At 44.4% G+C, this 17,678-nt stretch overlaps 1 protein-coding gene across 2 annotated transcripts in view; it reads right to left on the bottom strand.

The window, feature by feature from the left end:
• MLH1 (mutL homolog 1) overlaps positions 1-17,678 on the bottom strand; it is a 42,860-nt gene that overhangs the window by 22,853 nt on the left and 2,329 nt on the right. For both annotated transcript variants that reach the window (XM_008710344.2, XM_040636974.1), the window contains exons 3-11: positions 15,582-15,680; positions 12,678-12,751; positions 10,822-10,894; positions 9,577-9,668; positions 8,134-8,176; positions 7,904-7,992; positions 5,807-5,919; positions 3,464-3,557; positions 2,441-2,594 (exon numbers count right to left, since the gene is read on the bottom strand). In XM_008710344.2, coding sequence (XP_008708566.1) covers positions 2,441-2,594; positions 3,464-3,557; positions 5,807-5,919; positions 7,904-7,992; positions 8,134-8,176; positions 9,577-9,668; positions 10,822-10,894; positions 12,678-12,751; positions 15,582-15,680 — 831 coding nt within the window. The remainder of the gene's footprint in view (positions 1-2,440; positions 2,595-3,463; positions 3,558-5,806; positions 5,920-7,903; positions 7,993-8,133; positions 8,177-9,576; positions 9,669-10,821; positions 10,895-12,677; positions 12,752-15,581; positions 15,681-17,678) is intronic.

Genomic DNA, 17,678 nt, shown 5'->3' on the forward strand with positions numbered 1-17,678 from the left:
CAAGGGATAACCACTCTGGCCCAGACAATGTGCTCCTCATTTTCACCTCGTACTTTGAGCCTGTTCTGCTCCCTGCCAGCCAAACCTTTCCCAGGTCCTGCCAATTCCAGATCTTCAACCGTCTGGGAGTGGAGCTACTTCCTCTGCCAGACCCCTCACTGCTTCTCCCAAATAGCTGCGGGCCTCCATGTTGCTATCCTTCCCCCACTGCGACCACAGGATTCTTCATAAAACGCACATCAGATCTCGATTGCCATCACACCAAAGGGTAAACTCCTTAACACGCTGACAGAAATGTCTACCTGGCAGGACCTCTGCAGCCTCCCCTCTCCATGGCCAGCTCCCCACCAGGCGCACACTCAGGCCTCCCCCTGACTGCACATGACAGCACCTGGGAAAATTGTAAAACTACTGATGCCCCCTCAACCCCTGCCTGAGACTGATTTCTTGGTTTGGAAAAGGCCCAGGCAAAGGTGTTTTCTGTTTCCCAGGTGATCCTGATGGCAGCCAGGGTGAACTCTGGACCTACCACGTGGAACTTTCAGATCCTCGAGCACATGTCCTCCTGTCCCCCCGACCCCTCAGGCCTTTTCCTCACCGCCCCTCAGCCAGAAATACTCTTTCTATGCCTTGTCCCCTTCACCCATCTCACTCTTACCCAGCCCTGGGGTCCCAGCCTCTGAGGCCCTTCCTTCCCTTCCCTGACTGCCCAAGTCTGGGATAGGAGCCTACCCCCACCCCCTCCTGAGTCCCTCCTTTCCTCTCTCTCTCATGGGATGTATTCTCCAGGAGCCCAGGAGCCCGGGAGCCCGGGAGGGCCTCTGCGAAGGCAGGAACCAGCAGCCATGCATCCCCAAGTGGCCAACAGGGGCTCGCCCACAGGAGGGTCCCCGTGCATGTCTGCAGCAGAAGCAGAGGACGAGGGACAGCAACAGATATAAACCAGCTCACGGTGACTGAGCACTCCCTGTGTGTCACCCACTGCCCTGAGAGCCTGACCCACGCACACCAGGCCCACCAGCCCTGTAGCACGTGCATCGTCCCCTCAACCACCAGCACTGCAGGGATTTGTGCACCCCTTACCTCCACAGACTCAAGGCTCACGTGGCACCAGGGCACCAGCAAACCTAAAAGAAGACTGAGGGCTGGTTCAGGGAGAACTTCCTTCTGCCCACCTGCCACATACACCTTCCAGGTGGCATCCGTAGCGACCTGCGTGGACTCACTGCCCACGTCACTGCCTGGGCCCCAGCGGTGGTGGGGCTGCCCCCACGGCATTTGCTTTCACTGCTTTGTGCCCATGCCCTCCCGGCGAGGGGTGTTCTGTGAAGGTTCCTATGGGAAGCATTCACTGGCCTGGGAACTTAAAAGGTTTTCTGCGAAGTAGGAACTTCTCTGCGAAGAAGCCCATTCTCTGCTTGCAGGGCCCGGTGCTTCCATTTATTTTTTTCTTTCTTTTCTTTTTTAGGGGGGAGGAGGAGCAGAGGGAGAGGGAGAGAGAATCTTAAGCAGGCTCCACGCCCAGTGCAGAGCCCGATGCAGGGCTCAATCCCACAATCCTGAGATCATGACCTGAGCTGAAATCCAGAGTCAGATGCTTAACCGAGTCACCCAGGAGCCCCACCCCCTGCTTTTTTTTTTTAGAGAGGGAGATATTTTATTTAGAGGGGGATATTTCCGTTTCTGTGGTTCTGGGGTCTGTTGTGCTCTGAACACACCCTCACCATGTGCTGCCTAGAAACACATCATGTCAGAACTGGGATGAGACACTGGAGATCGTATTATCTACCTATTTATTTTACAGATGGGAAAACAGAGGCCCCGGAGAGCTTGAAGTAGCTTAGAATCATAAGCACTTAGAACCTGGGTAATTATAATAAGGTGGATAGTGCCAGGCCCTGCATCAGACACTTCCACCTACTGTTTGTCCCCACCCTCAGAGGTGAGGATGACCAGTTCAGTCCTCACCGAGGGAGACATGGAGACGTGGGAAGGTTAGTCACATGGTGGCACCCAGGCCCGTCTGACACGAAACGCCCTGCTCCTCCCACTGTCCCACTGCCTCCCAGGATCCCACCCCTCCACTCTGCCCTGTGCATGTGGACTCAGCCTCCTCCTGAACATCCCCAGGAAAGACGAATGCATGAAAGAGGTGTCCTATTCTGTTTCAGACAGCTTGTTTTCCCGAGAAGCCAGTCTAAGGTCTTAAATGGAGAGAGAGTGAGGCCGCGGGCCCCATGACTCCAGGCCCAGGGATAACATAATACTTTCATGGTTAGTTCAGAAAAGGAGATGTTACCAAAGGAAAACTATCTAAGTAATCCTTGGAAAGATAGTCCTAAAGCAACAAGCAAAACTCTGGGCTCTCGTGTCTGACGGGCCACATTTTCAGGTGGTGGGGAAAGCGCCAGAGCCAGAGCTGGACAGCAAGCGCCCTGACCTGGGTGAAGTACATCCTGGAGGAGTTGGAGCCCAGGAGCTTGCTCTCAATGTGCTGCTGCACCCGCTCCAGGATGCTGTCCTCGTGCAGGAAGTGAACTTCATGCTTTGTGGGGTGTACATTGACGTCCACGTTCTGGGGGCTGATGTCTAAGCTGGAGGAAGGAAAGCAAACAATTATGTCGGGTGGTAGAGAACAGGGAAAACAATTCTCACCAGCAGGCTTGGGGGGTTCAAATGACACAGTGGTCAAAACTTTAGGGTCAAGTCTGAGCGACCTGGATTCCGAAGCTGTGTAGCCTGGGGTCAGTGACATTATCTTTCTGTGCCTCAGTCTCCTCATCTGTAAAGCGGATATACTTGTGGTGGGGCTTAAATTCATGCAAAGCACACTGCGTGTACCTGGCACATTTATGATACATCGGCTGTTACCATCACTCCGGAACTAGTAGAATTTCTTATTGTGTGACCTGGGGCAAGTCACTTAACCCGTCTGGATGGGTTTTCTCATCTGTAACCATGAACCTGTTCCCTAGGTAATTTTCAGTATTATGAGGATCAAAATAAGAACACACGTGAGAGAATGTTCTATTACCAAAATGTACTGTAAGAGTCAGTTTCGAGGCCGTGCCAGCTATCACCTGACTGCCTCAGCTCTACAACCATCTTCCACTGCTTACCCCGTGACCACAACGTGAATCTGTGTCAGGAGAGGGCACTGGAGGGACCGTGGAGGAGGAACAGGTTTCTCTGCCAGGTAGGGGGCAAGATCCGTCATTCACCTTTGTTTCGGCAGCACGGTGGCTGGCACATGGGAGGCCCTCAGTGAGACTCTGCTGGGTGAGTGAGTAAACGAAGGCAAACTGTGCCCTTCACCTGTGAGAAAGGACAGAACGTCCTTTCGCCAGTGGAGGATGGGATTCGCTCTGCTGGAGCTATGAGCCAGCCCACCTCTTTCAAAGAGGACAGCTGGACAGAATGTATTCCTTGTGAGTCTCTGGTGAGGAGCCCGGTGATGCCTTACCTGAGGTACAGGAATGGGTGTGTGTTTTTGGGCAAATATGCTGCATACACTGTTTCAATGGCTTTTCTTAAGGAAGTTGACTCTACCAGACGATCTAGAAAATAAAAGGAAAGTAACCAGCTCAAAACTATCCTGAAGAGAGAGGTAACAGGTGCACATTCATACCATGCCATGAAATCACTCAGGAAAAACACTTCTGGAGAGACTTCCACAGCAGACCCTAGGAAAGAAAGGCCTCTTTTAATGTGTCACCATCCACCAGCAACTGGCTCTGGGCTTCGGGCTTTCTCCTCTCAGCCAAGTCACAGGAACATGGGAGGGCAATAAGTTCTGCCTCCCTGCTTCCCTTCCCTCAGTCAGCCCGGAAGGACTACCTTTGCCCTTGCCGGGCATGGTGGGCAGCGTGCCGTCAGCTCTCAGACTTTTCACGCTGCACATACACACTGGCTGCCTATCACATATGCCATGGGCTGAGGGACAATAAGCTGGTGACTACATAAACTCCAGTTCGAGGGGGTAAGCACCCCAAGAGATGTGTGTGCTAAGTGGTGGGAGGATGGAGCGACCAACTCTGCCCAGGGGGGTTCCAACAGTGGGGTATCCCAACTGAGCAATGAGGGTAAGAAAGAGTTTTCCAGACACTTCAGGCAGTACAAATATTTGATGTATGTTTAAGGTAATTTAGGAAATGAGACACGGTTGAAGGGGGTAGAAAACACTAAAAGCTGGGAGAGACAAGACAAAAATCAGAGGAAAACCTATTTTCAGAAAACACAGCCCTCCTGTCTCCCCAGATAGGTGACCTCCTGGTGGTCTGTTCTCCTGCGTCGGTGTAGCCAAGGATATGTCCTATGGTTTTATTTCCAATGGGAAGAGAGCCTGTGATCTTATCAATGAGGAGACCATTATTTTCCGAGTGCTCACCACCTCCGTGGGCTCTCAACAAGGGCGCTGTACTTAGTGACACGTGCCCTGAGCATGCAGCCTGAAGCAGGTGTGGGCACCTGACAAGGGGATGGCCAGAGCCCCTCTGCTGCGATTTCAGGACTGGAGACATGCCAAAGGAGTGTTCCTTTTCCCACCACCTTTTCCTCACCGCCGTGACAGCGCACGGCATGGAGGTAACTGGATGATCATAACCTAGAGTCTGACCTCTATGCTACTGGCAACTTGGTTCACTGACCAGACTCGCTAACACTGATGCAGAGCCCGTGGGGTAAACAGCTCACCAGCTGCACAGACGGGCTCCGCATACGGAACTTACACTGATTTCTGCGCGTCTATTCTGTAGCCAACACATGTGTCACAAAGCAATATTCTTCATGGTTAGAAAAACAAGTGAAAAACATTTCTGAGCCTTGATTAAAGCCAGATTTATTATAGATCAGGCTTAAGTCCTTCTTAATGGAGTAGGAAAAAAACCCCCACTAATATAATATAGATCAGTTTAACAGACTGTGTCTATAAAATATTGACTCCCTCTTTCCTGTTTATATATGGCCTGGAAAACTGCTGTAAAACATGTATAATCTGGGACACTTCTGGCCGGCTTATCATTATAAACGGAACAGGGGAATATACCATTTTCCATAGCAAGCCAACAAAACTATAAACTAACTACAAATTGCTTTGAACAATAAAGGTAATGGATCTGTATGACAAAAATATAAGTACTGAACGAATGGCAAGATGCGTGACACATTTCTGGCTGGGAAATTAAAAACTGAATCAGATCCATTGTGGCTCTCCTGTCACACTTTCTCAAAACCATACTATGAGCAATTAAGTAAAAAGAAACAGAATGCAAAATAGTATTTACTCAACAAGCAGCAATCATGTAAAACAATACGACTGCAGAGAGAGATAAAGACCAGAGAGGAATCTGACAAAAATCCAAACTCATTTAGTTAATTTCCTCCCTGATTTCTCGTACTGCTCATTATACCATAAATACCTCATTCTTTAAAAAGAAAAATCCCAAGGGGCTTAACATTCCCTTTCTTTACTAATGACACTGCCTACACCCAAGGTACCCCCTCCCTGTGTCCTGCTGTGTGATTCAAACAGCTGACTCTTAATCTAAGGCTAGAACAAGCATCACAGGGGTCTGTGATGCCCCCTCCCAGAGGCAACAACCACACTCTGCCAATAGTCAGCCAGCAATGAGCACACATCAGAGGGCTGAGTAGACTTAGGTAGAAATTATAAATGCTTCCTCATCAAGCCACACTTCGGCCTGAGGGCTTCCTGCGTGTAATCAAACCTGTGGATGCGGAATTTTTCCACCATCCCATAAAATTCCCTGTGGACAGACTTCCCCACATGGTTTTTTTTTTTACTTACGGTTGATGAAGAGTAAGAAGATGCACTTCTTTACCGAGTAATTTGCATTGGATATGTAGCCATTCATTTTGAAGGCTAGGGTTTTATCCTCACACCCAACTTCTATCAGTTCTCTGGTTGAAAAAGAGAAATTTTGAGGGTCTTGAAAATAATGCAAAATTCGAACAGTATAAAGAATCAGTGTTGGAAAAATCAGGGCTTCTTCATAAATTAATTCTCTCAAATAAGGACTCCCAAGACTTGGCTTGTTGAGGCCCTCTGGGCCCACCCATCCACCCATCTGCCCCACCATCCACCCACCTACTCACCCTGTCACTGTTTCCAAGCACTTATGTTCTATGCCAAGCCCTGCTCTGACTGCTGGGACATAATGACAAATCCAAGCTCTGAGACCGTATTTTGCTGAAACTTTTATGTATCTTAGTACCTAAACCCCAAAGATGAAATTCCAAAAGGGCTCATTTCTACTGAATCCCTTACTATGTGAACAGCACCACAACAGACCAGTGTGGTGTCCTCAGGGTTGTGCTTATGGGGAGGTGAAGTTAATGGGTGAAAGGTGGTCTGCACCTAAGCCACACTCGTCTCTGCCCGAGGATCTTCCCAAGTGCGGGTCCCTCTGCCCAGAAAGCTGCTACTGAAAGCTAGTTAATTCCTCCTTATCCCTCATATGTCTGGGCTTCCTCCTTCAAGGAGCTTTCTCTGACTAGCCCTCTCCCTGACCCTGAGAGATTCTCCTGTTGTGCCTTATGTTTTCCCTTTGAGACATCTAGCACAATCACTAACGAATGGTGTGATTATTCCATGTGTCTTTCCAACTGGATTAGAGTCCTCTGAGGGCAAGGAGCATTTCTGCTTTACGCCCTACTAGATTTCTCAGCACCACACCCGGCAAACAGTAGGCATTCGTTAAGTCTTTGCGGAACGTTCGGTGGAAGCTGTCAACTAGTAATGTGCACTCTGAGTCTCTGAGCAGAAAATACAGCTTGCGGTGTTTCTCACACACAATAAACCAGCAAGCCCTTTCTTCTCCAAAATGTCTAAAGAGGCTGGTGTTCTGGAAGCACCCTTTGGGAACAGCTGGTCTGTGTGATTTCTAATCTCTTATAGTCCCTAGGAATTTCATAACGACTAATTCTGAGTCTTTAAATAATAAAGAAGCTCTTACAAGTTTCCTGGTACAATAGTGTTCTCTCTCTGCTCTGGGAACACAGTTTAAGAAACTTACTTCATTAACAATTAGTAAAGAAGAGGGCAATTAAAAGCAAATTGACTGTTCCCTAGTTAGGAACTTGGTTTTGCTCAAAGAAACGAGTAATTTGTCCTCTGAAGTAGAAAACTGGGCTCTGGGACTACTGCTGCTTCTAAGACTTTTGGAAAAGGGGAAACCAGGGGCTGTCTTCTCCATCTGCATGTGCCCCTCATCCAGGCCATGCCTGGCATGTAGAGACCCTTAGCACTTTCCCCTCAGATTATGACATGCGCACTTTGGACTTTGCAAAGTCCTGAGATTTAGCTAGGACTCTGCGATGGAAATGATGGTTTTTGCCTGCACAGGGAGTGCCATGAGGAATCTAACTGGCAAGTTCCCCTCTGAGGCTTTCCCTGACAATGAAGATTTGGTAACGCTTAGAAATCTGCTCGCCACCAGACAGGGAAGTCTTTAAGGACAGGGAATATTTTATTTGTCTTTACATGCTTAACTTTCTGCACAAAGCCTAGGATATGGGAGACAATTAAGAAATGTCGAACAATAATAAGTGAAATCCCAAAATGACAATATGGGAAGTATTAGGAAATGAGGGGGTGCTGGAAAATGAAAGAATTCTTCTATACTGTGACTATTCTGAAGACAGAGACTAGAGAGAACACACTGATTTACAGCCAGAGCATCTGGGAGATTGCATGCACCCAAGAGGTATGGGCTCCCTGAAATCATGACTCCACAAACAAGTCTGAACCATGGAAATAAGCCTGCCTATTTCAATAACGCAAACTCTTAAGGCAGGTGCTACTTTGACAGATTCCAAATTAATGTAAAAATGGTAAACCAAGACGTGGAACGCAGATTTTTCAAAATATGAATTTCTGACATACCGGCTAACAGCATTTCCAAAGATGGAGCGAATATTGTCCACCGTTGTGGCATTAGGCAGTGTCCTAACGTCAGCTACGGTCTCACCTTGCTGATAAACAGAATGGAAAATACAACTTACTGTCTCACAGTTGTGAATAAAACATCCCAATCTTATCTCCTCAGGTGAACTATTAAAAAAAAAAATCCCTTTTTCTAATACATAACCATCCCTTATAATCCCGCCACTTACTTTTTTAACTGAGAAACTAATGCCTGAATTATGTATTGAATACCTGGCAAAGAAAAGACAACAGAACAGTAAGCAGAGTGGCCAAAGGCACAATATAACACAGAACTCCCTATTGGTTAAATAAATCAGTGGGGTGACATGATTTAAACAAAAATAAACACAGTCAAGAATATCTCTATCTATCATATTTTACCCACAGGAAAATAAGCCAGCACAGACTTTATGGAGATATCAATGCTAAATGTGGCAGACTCAAACAAAAAACAGGGGTTTTTGCTTTTACAGGGTTCTGACTAGACTCAAGGATATTTCAATACAATTTCCTCCTTGCTTACAGTTTTACTTTCACAAACCCACTAGGGTCCAGCTTGCATCTCGAGAACCTAGACTTTACAACTCCTGGACTCTTTTATTCTCTCCCAGAGCCCCTCAAGACATCCCCTCCTCACCTGCTTCTTTATCGGCCCCAGGCCCTGTTCCAGCATCTCCCAGTCTTTTCTCAGTTGGCTATTATTTATTTATTACTCCTCCCTCCATGGGCCCCACGAACTGAAGGACTGTGTCTAGCAAAATGCATTCATTCGGCTAACAATTAAGAATTCACCTGACCACACCCAAAACCAAAAGAGCCAACTAGAACTCCTATATTTCCAAGAGGTAATATGCTGACGGTGACTTATACAACTCCAGGGAAAAGCAAAGAAACTTGATGTAGAAGTCTGTTCCACTTTATGAGGAGGAGCAAATGTTTTATTCATTTTGGAGTTTTCAGAAATACTGAAAAATAGTTAACAGATCTCTGCTACGATTCAAGGATGTGCAGGCTTGGAGAGCCCATGCTGGATCCACTGAACCACCAGACAAAATCAGCCTCCAGTGGACATAATGTTATTTTCACCTGCCCCAAACCCTTTCTCCTTCTTCTTTTAACAGGCTCTAGTCTTCCTTTGGGAAACCACCTCTTCCCCATTCCACCTGATAAACCCTTAGACTGCCAATCAAGGAATCTCCCCATAGACAGAGGCACATGACGGGGGGACCCAAGCCATGCCAATCAGATGTGCTCTCCCAGGAAACAGGCCCTTGAGTCGAGTCAGTAAAGAATGAAAACAACTGCACCAGGGCCACTATCTAATCCCCAAAGCCGGCCTGGTTCTCTCTCTCTCCAGGAAGCAGCTGCTGACACTTCTTGCCACTCTTAGCCTTCCAATAAATTTCTTTTGGGCTCAAGTTAGCTGGAGTCCATCTGTTTTGCTTTCCACCAAAGAACCTGCAGAGACCAACTGCTCTCTCCCAGGGAGATGAGAGAAAGCCCAGAACTGGCAACTAAACCTTGACCAGAAACAATCCACAGGCTAGAATACGATGTGCTGTTTTCCATCTAGCTCACCAACCGTTCTCAGTTTATAAGCACGATGAGAGATCCCAGGTTTTGGACTGTACCTGCCAACAACTTCCAATATTTTCCCATATTCTTCACTTGGATTTTTTAAAGCTTTCCTCCTCGTGGATATGTTGTAAAAAAGGTCCTCTACCTGAAATGAAGATTGATTTTTTTCTTGTAAATTCAAAGAAATACATGGAAATAAAGACCCACGCTGTCTACCTAAAGCTGGCTAGCAGAGAATCCAACTATACTTACCAACCGTACAGTTCCAAGCACTGACTGGGGGAGGGGGCAAGAGATAAGTCAGCCTTAACAAACAAAGGAAATAAAGGGCATTTTTCCTGCTTCCCATATTCATTCACTGATTTCTCAAATAGGTACTGGGGGCTATCTCCAGGTCAGGTTCTTTGCTTTGTGTTGGGAATACAAAGACCAACAAAGCACAGTCTTACCCAGGATGGCACACAATTCAGTGGGAGCAAACATGTAAATTTACAAATAATTATACTATAACATGGCATTCAAGCATATTTTCCAAACTGAGAATTCTTTTAAAATTTCTGAGATCATTTGGGATTCTTGGAAATCACACTGTGGCCATCCTATGTACCAGATCTGTCTTAGCATGCACTTAGAAGCACGCATTCATTTCTGCCTCCTGCCTCCCTTGTCAAGGCAAGGGTTGAGAGCCTTCAGGGAAATGTGTGCTAGCTGGGGCTGAGGTGGAGGGGTGGGACGCATAACATGACAGCAGGATGCTTTGTAGGCTCACACAATGGGAAGAGACCAGATGTGGCACCATAGAAATAAGGCAGCATACTAGATTTTCTCTGATTAATGATATAATCATATTACTCAAACACTCTCTGAGTGGGCAGGTATTCTTTGTTCCATTTGAGAGATGGGAAAAGTGAGGTTAAGGGACACTGAACAACTTGCCTCTGGACACACAAACACTGAGTGGCAAGGCTGAGACTCTAACTCATGTCTTCTAGAGCCAAGTTTAAAGGTCCTTTCAATGCCAACTACTTTGCCACTGACTTCTGCCATCCCATACAAGAATCTCCCAGGCTCTGGAAAAAGATGGAGGGAGTGCGCACAGGCTACCATGCCATAAAAGCCAATGACCAGTCCTCTTGTTTAGAAAGAAACAGCTTTCTAGTAACTAGCAAAGATTCATTTTATTATTACTTTGAAAAGTCAGAGATAATTTTATTTTTTTTGAGACAATTTTATTTTTTATTTCAATATTTATACAAAGCTCTTTGTCAACAATTTATACTCCCTTGTACCATTCTTACCGTGATCTGGGTCCCCTGATTGCCTGCACATGGTTTAGGAGGAGCTTTCAGCTTTCCATCTGAATAATTTGCTCTTAACAGAAAATATAAGAGATTATTAATATCCAAAAAGCGGAACATCTACCCAAAGGGTAAAAAATGAAATTATATCAACAATAAGGTAATGCTATGTTATCTACTGTCTTAATCACCATTTTCCTCTTTTTCTACTATTCCATTATCATTCCAATTAGATACCAAAAAAAAAAAATCCCTCTTCTTCTAGCAAATGTTGCTTTTTAGTGCCTGAGTTTTGAGCTACAAAGCAATAGTTTTGCCATTGCCTATGGTGACAGTAACATCTTTTTGGTTAATTCTGTAATCATTTATGGAGGGGCTACCACATGACAGGCCTGTAGAGGCCCTGGTAACAAAGAAAGACCCTGGAGAGCTCTCAATCTAGGGAACACACTTTTTCCTAACGTGGAGAACATTGTGCTAAGTAATCTAGAGAAGCAAACATTCAGCTTGGGGTTGGGGAGGGGGCGGTGAAAGCATCACAGAAGAGATGGCAATTTATCTGGGCTCTAGGGAGGAAGAGTTTCAGAGAGAAAGCACAGAAGACCATCCAGGAAGAGAAAAACATAAAAGCTCAGAAACTTTGGAACACCTGGCAGCTGGAATTTGTGGAGAGAAGAAGCTGGAAAGGTGGATGGAGAGCACAGTGTGGGTGCTGTTTAGGGACGGCTCTGGATTTCATAGCACCATAGAAGGGGAGCCATTGGCGGTCATAAGCAGGAGCATAATATAATGTCAGTGGTGAAGGAACAGAATTTGTCCCAGGCTATTTAGGAAGACATTAATTCACAAGTATCTCCCTATTTTGTTAGAAGGAATTTTTTTTTTTTTAAGATTTTATTTATTTATTTGACAGAGAGAGAGAGGCAGCGAGAGAGGGAACACAAGCAGGGGGAGTGGGAGAGGAAGAAGCAGGCTCCCAGTGGAGCAGGGAGCCCCATGCGCGGTGCGATCCCAGGACCCTGGGATCAGCCCTGAGCCAAAGGTAGATGGTTAACAACTGAGCCACCCAGGCGCCCCTGTGAGAAGGAATTCTGATCCTTCACACAGCGTCAAACTCGCCTAGCAACAGTGCTGTCTACTCTGGAATGCTCCCTGTTCCATTACGTTACACGTCTGTCTGCTGAAGACTGACAAACAGGCAGAACTGCCACTGTTGGAGCTATTTTCCGTATTAATTTATGGACAATCTGTATGATTAAAAGAAATTCTTTTTAAGGTACTCCTAAATAAGGTACTCCTGTCTTCTACTAGCAAATGGCCAGTGCTTATAAAAACAGAGGTGTACCTCTGATTCCTCAAATCCTGTTTTTGTTCTGTTCCAAACTGTCAGCCTTTGAAGACTGGGCCAGCACAACAGAGAGCCAGCAGCCCCCCGTGGGAGGGCAAGCCAGCAAAGGCATGCACGTGGGGCAGGGAGCCAGGGTCTCAAGAGCCAGCTAAGGACCCGTGGGCCTCTGGCACCCCAGCCACAGCCCTGTCATCAGACAAAGTGATATCCTACTAAAGGGCTCAGGGGCAGAATAACATCCACACCTACCACCTACTTAGAATACATCTGTGTAATAGAGCTTGTAAGCACTTATATGTCACATATTTTCTGTTAAGGATCCAGGAGTAAGATTATTACCTAATAATCATCCCTGTGGATTATCCACTAGTCCATAGAAAGGAAAGGAAACTTACCCAAGATTTTGGTCAAAAAAAATGACACTGGTGTTTAGATAGAGTCACTTTGAGATCTAGGCATAAAGCATGTTTCGGGATGAATATGTGAATAAAAGCAGACTGAGCCATACCTGTAGGCGCACTTTGCATCAGCTGTTTTGGTTGTAATAGTAACATGAGCCACGTGGCTGATGCTGGCTAAAGCCTAAGGAAGAAAAGAAAATGAAATGAAAGAAAAGCATTGCTGGGTCACCCACTCTCACCCCATTAAAGACAAAGATGGATCTAAATTATCCCTTCCATTTTGTATTAGCAAATGGCAACAATGGGCATTTTGTTCCCTCACTTTCATGACGTGTTAAGAAAAGGATATCAAATTGAATTTGTAGCATATTATCAGAACAAGCGGAAAATACATATTTGAAAAAGTCCAAAAGGAAACACAACAGAGTATTTTTTAAATTTATTTTAAATCCAGTATAGTTGGGGTGTCTGGGTGGCTCAGTCAGTTATGATCTCAGGGCTGTGAGACAGAGCCCCACAATGGGCTCCAAGCTCAGTAGGGAGTCTGCCTGAGACTCTCTCCCTCTGCTGCTCCCCCTGCTCCCGTGTACACAAGTGCATGCACTTTCTTGCTCTCTCTCAAATAAATACATCTTAAAAAAAGAAAAAATAAATAAATCCAGTATAGTTAACATACACTGTTACGTTAATTTCAGGTGTGTAATACAGTGATTCAATAATTCTATACATTACTCAGTGCTCATCACAGTAAATGTACTCTTAATCCTCTTCACCTGTTCCACCCATTGTCCCCCACCTCCTCTCCTCTGGTAACCATTAGTTTGTTTTCTGTAGTTAAGAGTCTGCTGTTTGGTTTCTCTTTTCCCCTACCTCGCTTGTCTGTTTTGTTTCTTAAATTCCACGTATAAGGGAAATCATATAGTTATCTTTCTCTGACTTATTTCACTTAGCATAGTACCCTTTAGCTCCACCCACATCTTCGCAAAGAAACTCACCAGAGTATTGATGTATTAGAAAAAAGTGCATTCAGGCAGCAGAATTACAGGCATGCTTAATATTATTCTCAATGATTTGCCTCCCAACAATTTGAAAACTTGCCTTCAGAAATGAGGGCACTCCAAATACATAATGTTGCATACATACACAAAACTGTTTTCTGTAAGCACTTAGAGGTTTAGAAATGTAAATTTTAAAATTATCTAATTAAGAAAAAACAAATTTGGAAAAAAAATGACCATTTTCCCCTCTTATAACCAAGACTGCTTTCCTAGCCCACTGGAATCCGTTTCTTCTTTCACAAAAATGACATCACAGAACATAAAAATGCAACCAGGCACTGTGATGAGGTCTGTGTGACAGCATCTCAGCAGACAATGAACACAACCTGTGGCAGGTTTAGTTCATTAATAAGGAACTTGGCTTAGGCTCAGAGATTATCAGGTCCTAGCTGGATTTCCCTAGTTTACGTGACTGAGCTAATTTTTATCATTAAAAATGCACATGATTTTGAGACCTGTGTAAGGAAGACATTAAATATATACAGTACATACTCCATCCCAGAACCCCGAGATCATGACCTGAGCCAAAATCAAGAGTCTTGGATGCTTAACCAACTGGGCCACCCAGGTGTCCCACGGATGTTATTTCTATAAATTTACCCTGAGACAGTAATTAAACAAAACACATTGTATACGAATATATAAATACTCACCAAGAAAATGGCAAAAAGCATAAATGTTCAACAGGAAATCATTTAAACTACAGTACGTTCATATAATAAAACTATTAAAAATTACATAGGACTATATATATACTGAATGAAAAGATAACCACAGCGTATTGTCATAAAATTATAAGATCCTATTTTAGTATTAAAATGTTTTTATCTACTTTTTATATTGTATGTTCCTCCGATGCATCACATAATTTTATTCACAAATATTCCCATATATATTTTAAATAATAAGGACTCCTCCCTAGTAATAAAAACATACTATTTTTTATACCAAGAAAATCAGTTTCTTTTTTATTTTTTTTAAGATTTTATTTATTGGAGAGAGAGAAAGAGCACACTCAAGAGAGAGCACAAGCGGTGGAGGGAGAAGCAGGCTGCCCATCAAGCAGAGAGACCGATGTGGGGCTCGATCCCCGGACCCGGGGATCATGACCTGAGCCGAAGTCAGCCAGCCACTTAACTGACTGAGCCACCCAGGCATTCCAACAATTTCTTCTTAATATTATCAACTGACCAATGTGTTCAAATATCTGTCTCAAAAATTTTTTTCAGTTTGCTCAAATCAGGATCCAAGGAGCTGGTTCATGTGCTTCTTAAGCCTCTTTTTTTTTTTTCTTTAGAGAAAGCAAGAGAGAGCATGACAGGGGTGGGGTGGGGGCAGAGGGAGAGGGAAAGAAACTCTTAAGCAGACTCCAAGCCCAGTGTAGAGCCCCAGCTGGGGCTTGATCTCATGAACTTGAGATCATGACCTGAGTTGAAATCAAGAGTCAGACACTTAACCAACTGAGCCACTTGGGTGCCCCAAGCCTCTTTCAATCTACAGGTTTTTGTTTCCTTCTCCACTTTTCTTCCTTGCAGTTTGTTGAAGGAAACAAACAAGACTTTTATCATGTGGCTTCCTAATCTCTGTATCATTTACCACGCTCCCTTGCCTCCTATATTTTCCCAGTACGAGCACTTAGTAAGCATTAAACAGATTCGCATTTGATAATTTGACAAAAAAGCTTTGTGGGTGGTGTTGCATTCTCCATCAAAAGACACCTAACATCTTGGAAGGAGGTTGTATCTGTAGATAAAACAGTTTTCATTGTGTTAAGTACTTATGAACAATCCTTGATTCTCGAAAGTGAAATTTAACTAAGTTTGTTTGATTTACATATATTTAACAAGTAAAAAGAATCACATCTTATTTACCTGTTGAGAAACATATGTTGACAAATGGCAGAAATGTCATCATAGAAGGATACTTCACACATTTCTTTAATCTTTAGCTTACCTCACCCCGAAAGCCATAGGTAGAAATACTAGCTAAATCCTCAAAGGACTGCAGTTTACTTGTAGTGAACCTCTCACACACAATATCCAGATCTTCTTTCTAGAAGATACCAAAAAATAAGTAAATAATTATGTTATTCATTTTTACCAAATCTTGAATTTCCCTTCTCTGGAGTGAATTCAAGAAGAAACCCCTCTTAGGGGATGAATTTTAAAATCAGCAGTAACTTCCTCATGTGGCATCCAGAATGCCACACTGTCCTGGTCTCCCTTCTCTCTCACGAGTCACATTTCTCATCTGCATTTGCTGGTTCAGGCTCATCTCTGATTGCAGAGTAACCCAGGACTCCAGCCTTGGACCTCTTTGCTGTCTACACTCACTCTCTTGAGGAGTTCTCCACCCACATGAATTTTATAAAAATCATTATTATTATTAGAAAACTTCTTTATTAAAAATCTACAGAGGCATTTAATTACAGTAAAACATACATAACAAACTTCACTATTTTTAAGTGTACAGTTCTGTGGCCGTAAATACACTGCACTGTCGTTTAACCATCACCACTATCCATCTCCCGAACTCTTTCATCCTTCCAAACGGAAACTCTGTCCCCATTAAGCGATAACTCTCCATCCTCCCCTCCCCCAAGCCCCTTGCAACCACCATTCTACCTTCTATGAATGGGACTACTCTAGGTACCTCTTAGACGAGGAAACATACAATATTTGTCCTTTTGTGACTGGCTTACTTCACCTAACATAATGTCTTCACGGTTCATGCACATTGCAGCATGTGTCTGAATTTCAATCCTCAATAAGGCTGAATAATACTCCATTATGTGTATAAATCACATTTTTAAATCCACTCATCTCTGGAACCCTGGGTTGCTTCAAGCTTTGGCTATTGTGAATATGTTGCTATGAACATGGGGGGACAAAGCTCTTCAAGACCTTGCTTTCAATTCCTTGTAGTATACACTCACAAGTTCTACTGAATTGCATGGTAATTCGGTTTAATTTTTTCAAGAATCACCATACTATTTTCCACGGTGGCTACACTATTTACATTCCCACCAGCAAACGCACAAGGGTTCTAATTTCTCTATATTCTTTTTTTTTTTTTAAAGATTTTATTTATTTATTTGACAGAGAGAGAGACAGGCAGCAAGAGAGGGAACACAAGCAGGGGGAGTGGGAGAGGAAGAAGCAGGCTCCCAGCGGAGGAGCCTGATGTGGGGCCACGCCCTGAGCCGAAGGCAGACGCTTAACGACCGAGCCACCCAGGCGACCCTAATTTCTCTATATTCTTTATAACACTTGTTATTTTATTATACTGTTTTTAGAACAGCCATCCTAATAGACGTCAAATGGTGGTTGGTCATTGTTACTTTTATTCTTATTTCCCTAACGACTTGGTATGTTCAGCACCTTTTCATGGGAGTCTCATGGTTTCTAATACCATCAAAAGGCAATATACCAAATTTTTATCTCCCCAGTCCAAACCTCTATGCTGCCCTCCAGACTCATACGCTTACTCAACTAAGAGCCATCTCAAGGTCACCATGCCCCCAAACAAATTTCTGATCTGCCCTCAAGTGTGTTTTTTCCATTGGCTTTCCCACTAGTAAATGGCAACTCTGCCATTTTGCACAGGTCAAAACCTTGAAATCATTCTTGACTCCTTTTTCTCTTACACCATGCATCAGCAAATTCTGAGAGCTCTGTGTTCATAATCAATGCAGAATCTCATTGATTCTTGCCTCTCTACTGCAACCAAACTGGTCCAAGTCATGGTCACCCTTCTCCTGGACTGCTCCAAGAGCCCTCTCACTGCCTCGGTCCTGTCCTGCTACAGTCTATCTTCCATATTCTAGACAAAAGGGTTCCTATAAAACTCACCAAACTATGTCACCTCTTTGCTCAAAACCCTTTAATAGTATCCCACCTTATTCAGAGTAAAACTCAAAGATTTTACAATGGCCCACAAGGTCCTACGTGACCAGCCTACTTCTCTCGCAGACTTCATCTCCAGCTATTATTCCACTCCCTCACCCTGTTAGACACACTGGCCTCCTTGCTGGTCTTTAAACAAGTCAAG

The sequence above is a fragment of the Ursus maritimus genome, unplaced genomic scaffold (genome assembly GCF_017311325.1).
Source record: "Ursus maritimus isolate PB19 unplaced genomic scaffold, ASM1731132v1 scaffold_20, whole genome shotgun sequence".
In the NCBI taxonomy this organism is placed as follows: Eukaryota; Metazoa; Chordata; class Mammalia; order Carnivora; family Ursidae; genus Ursus; species Ursus maritimus.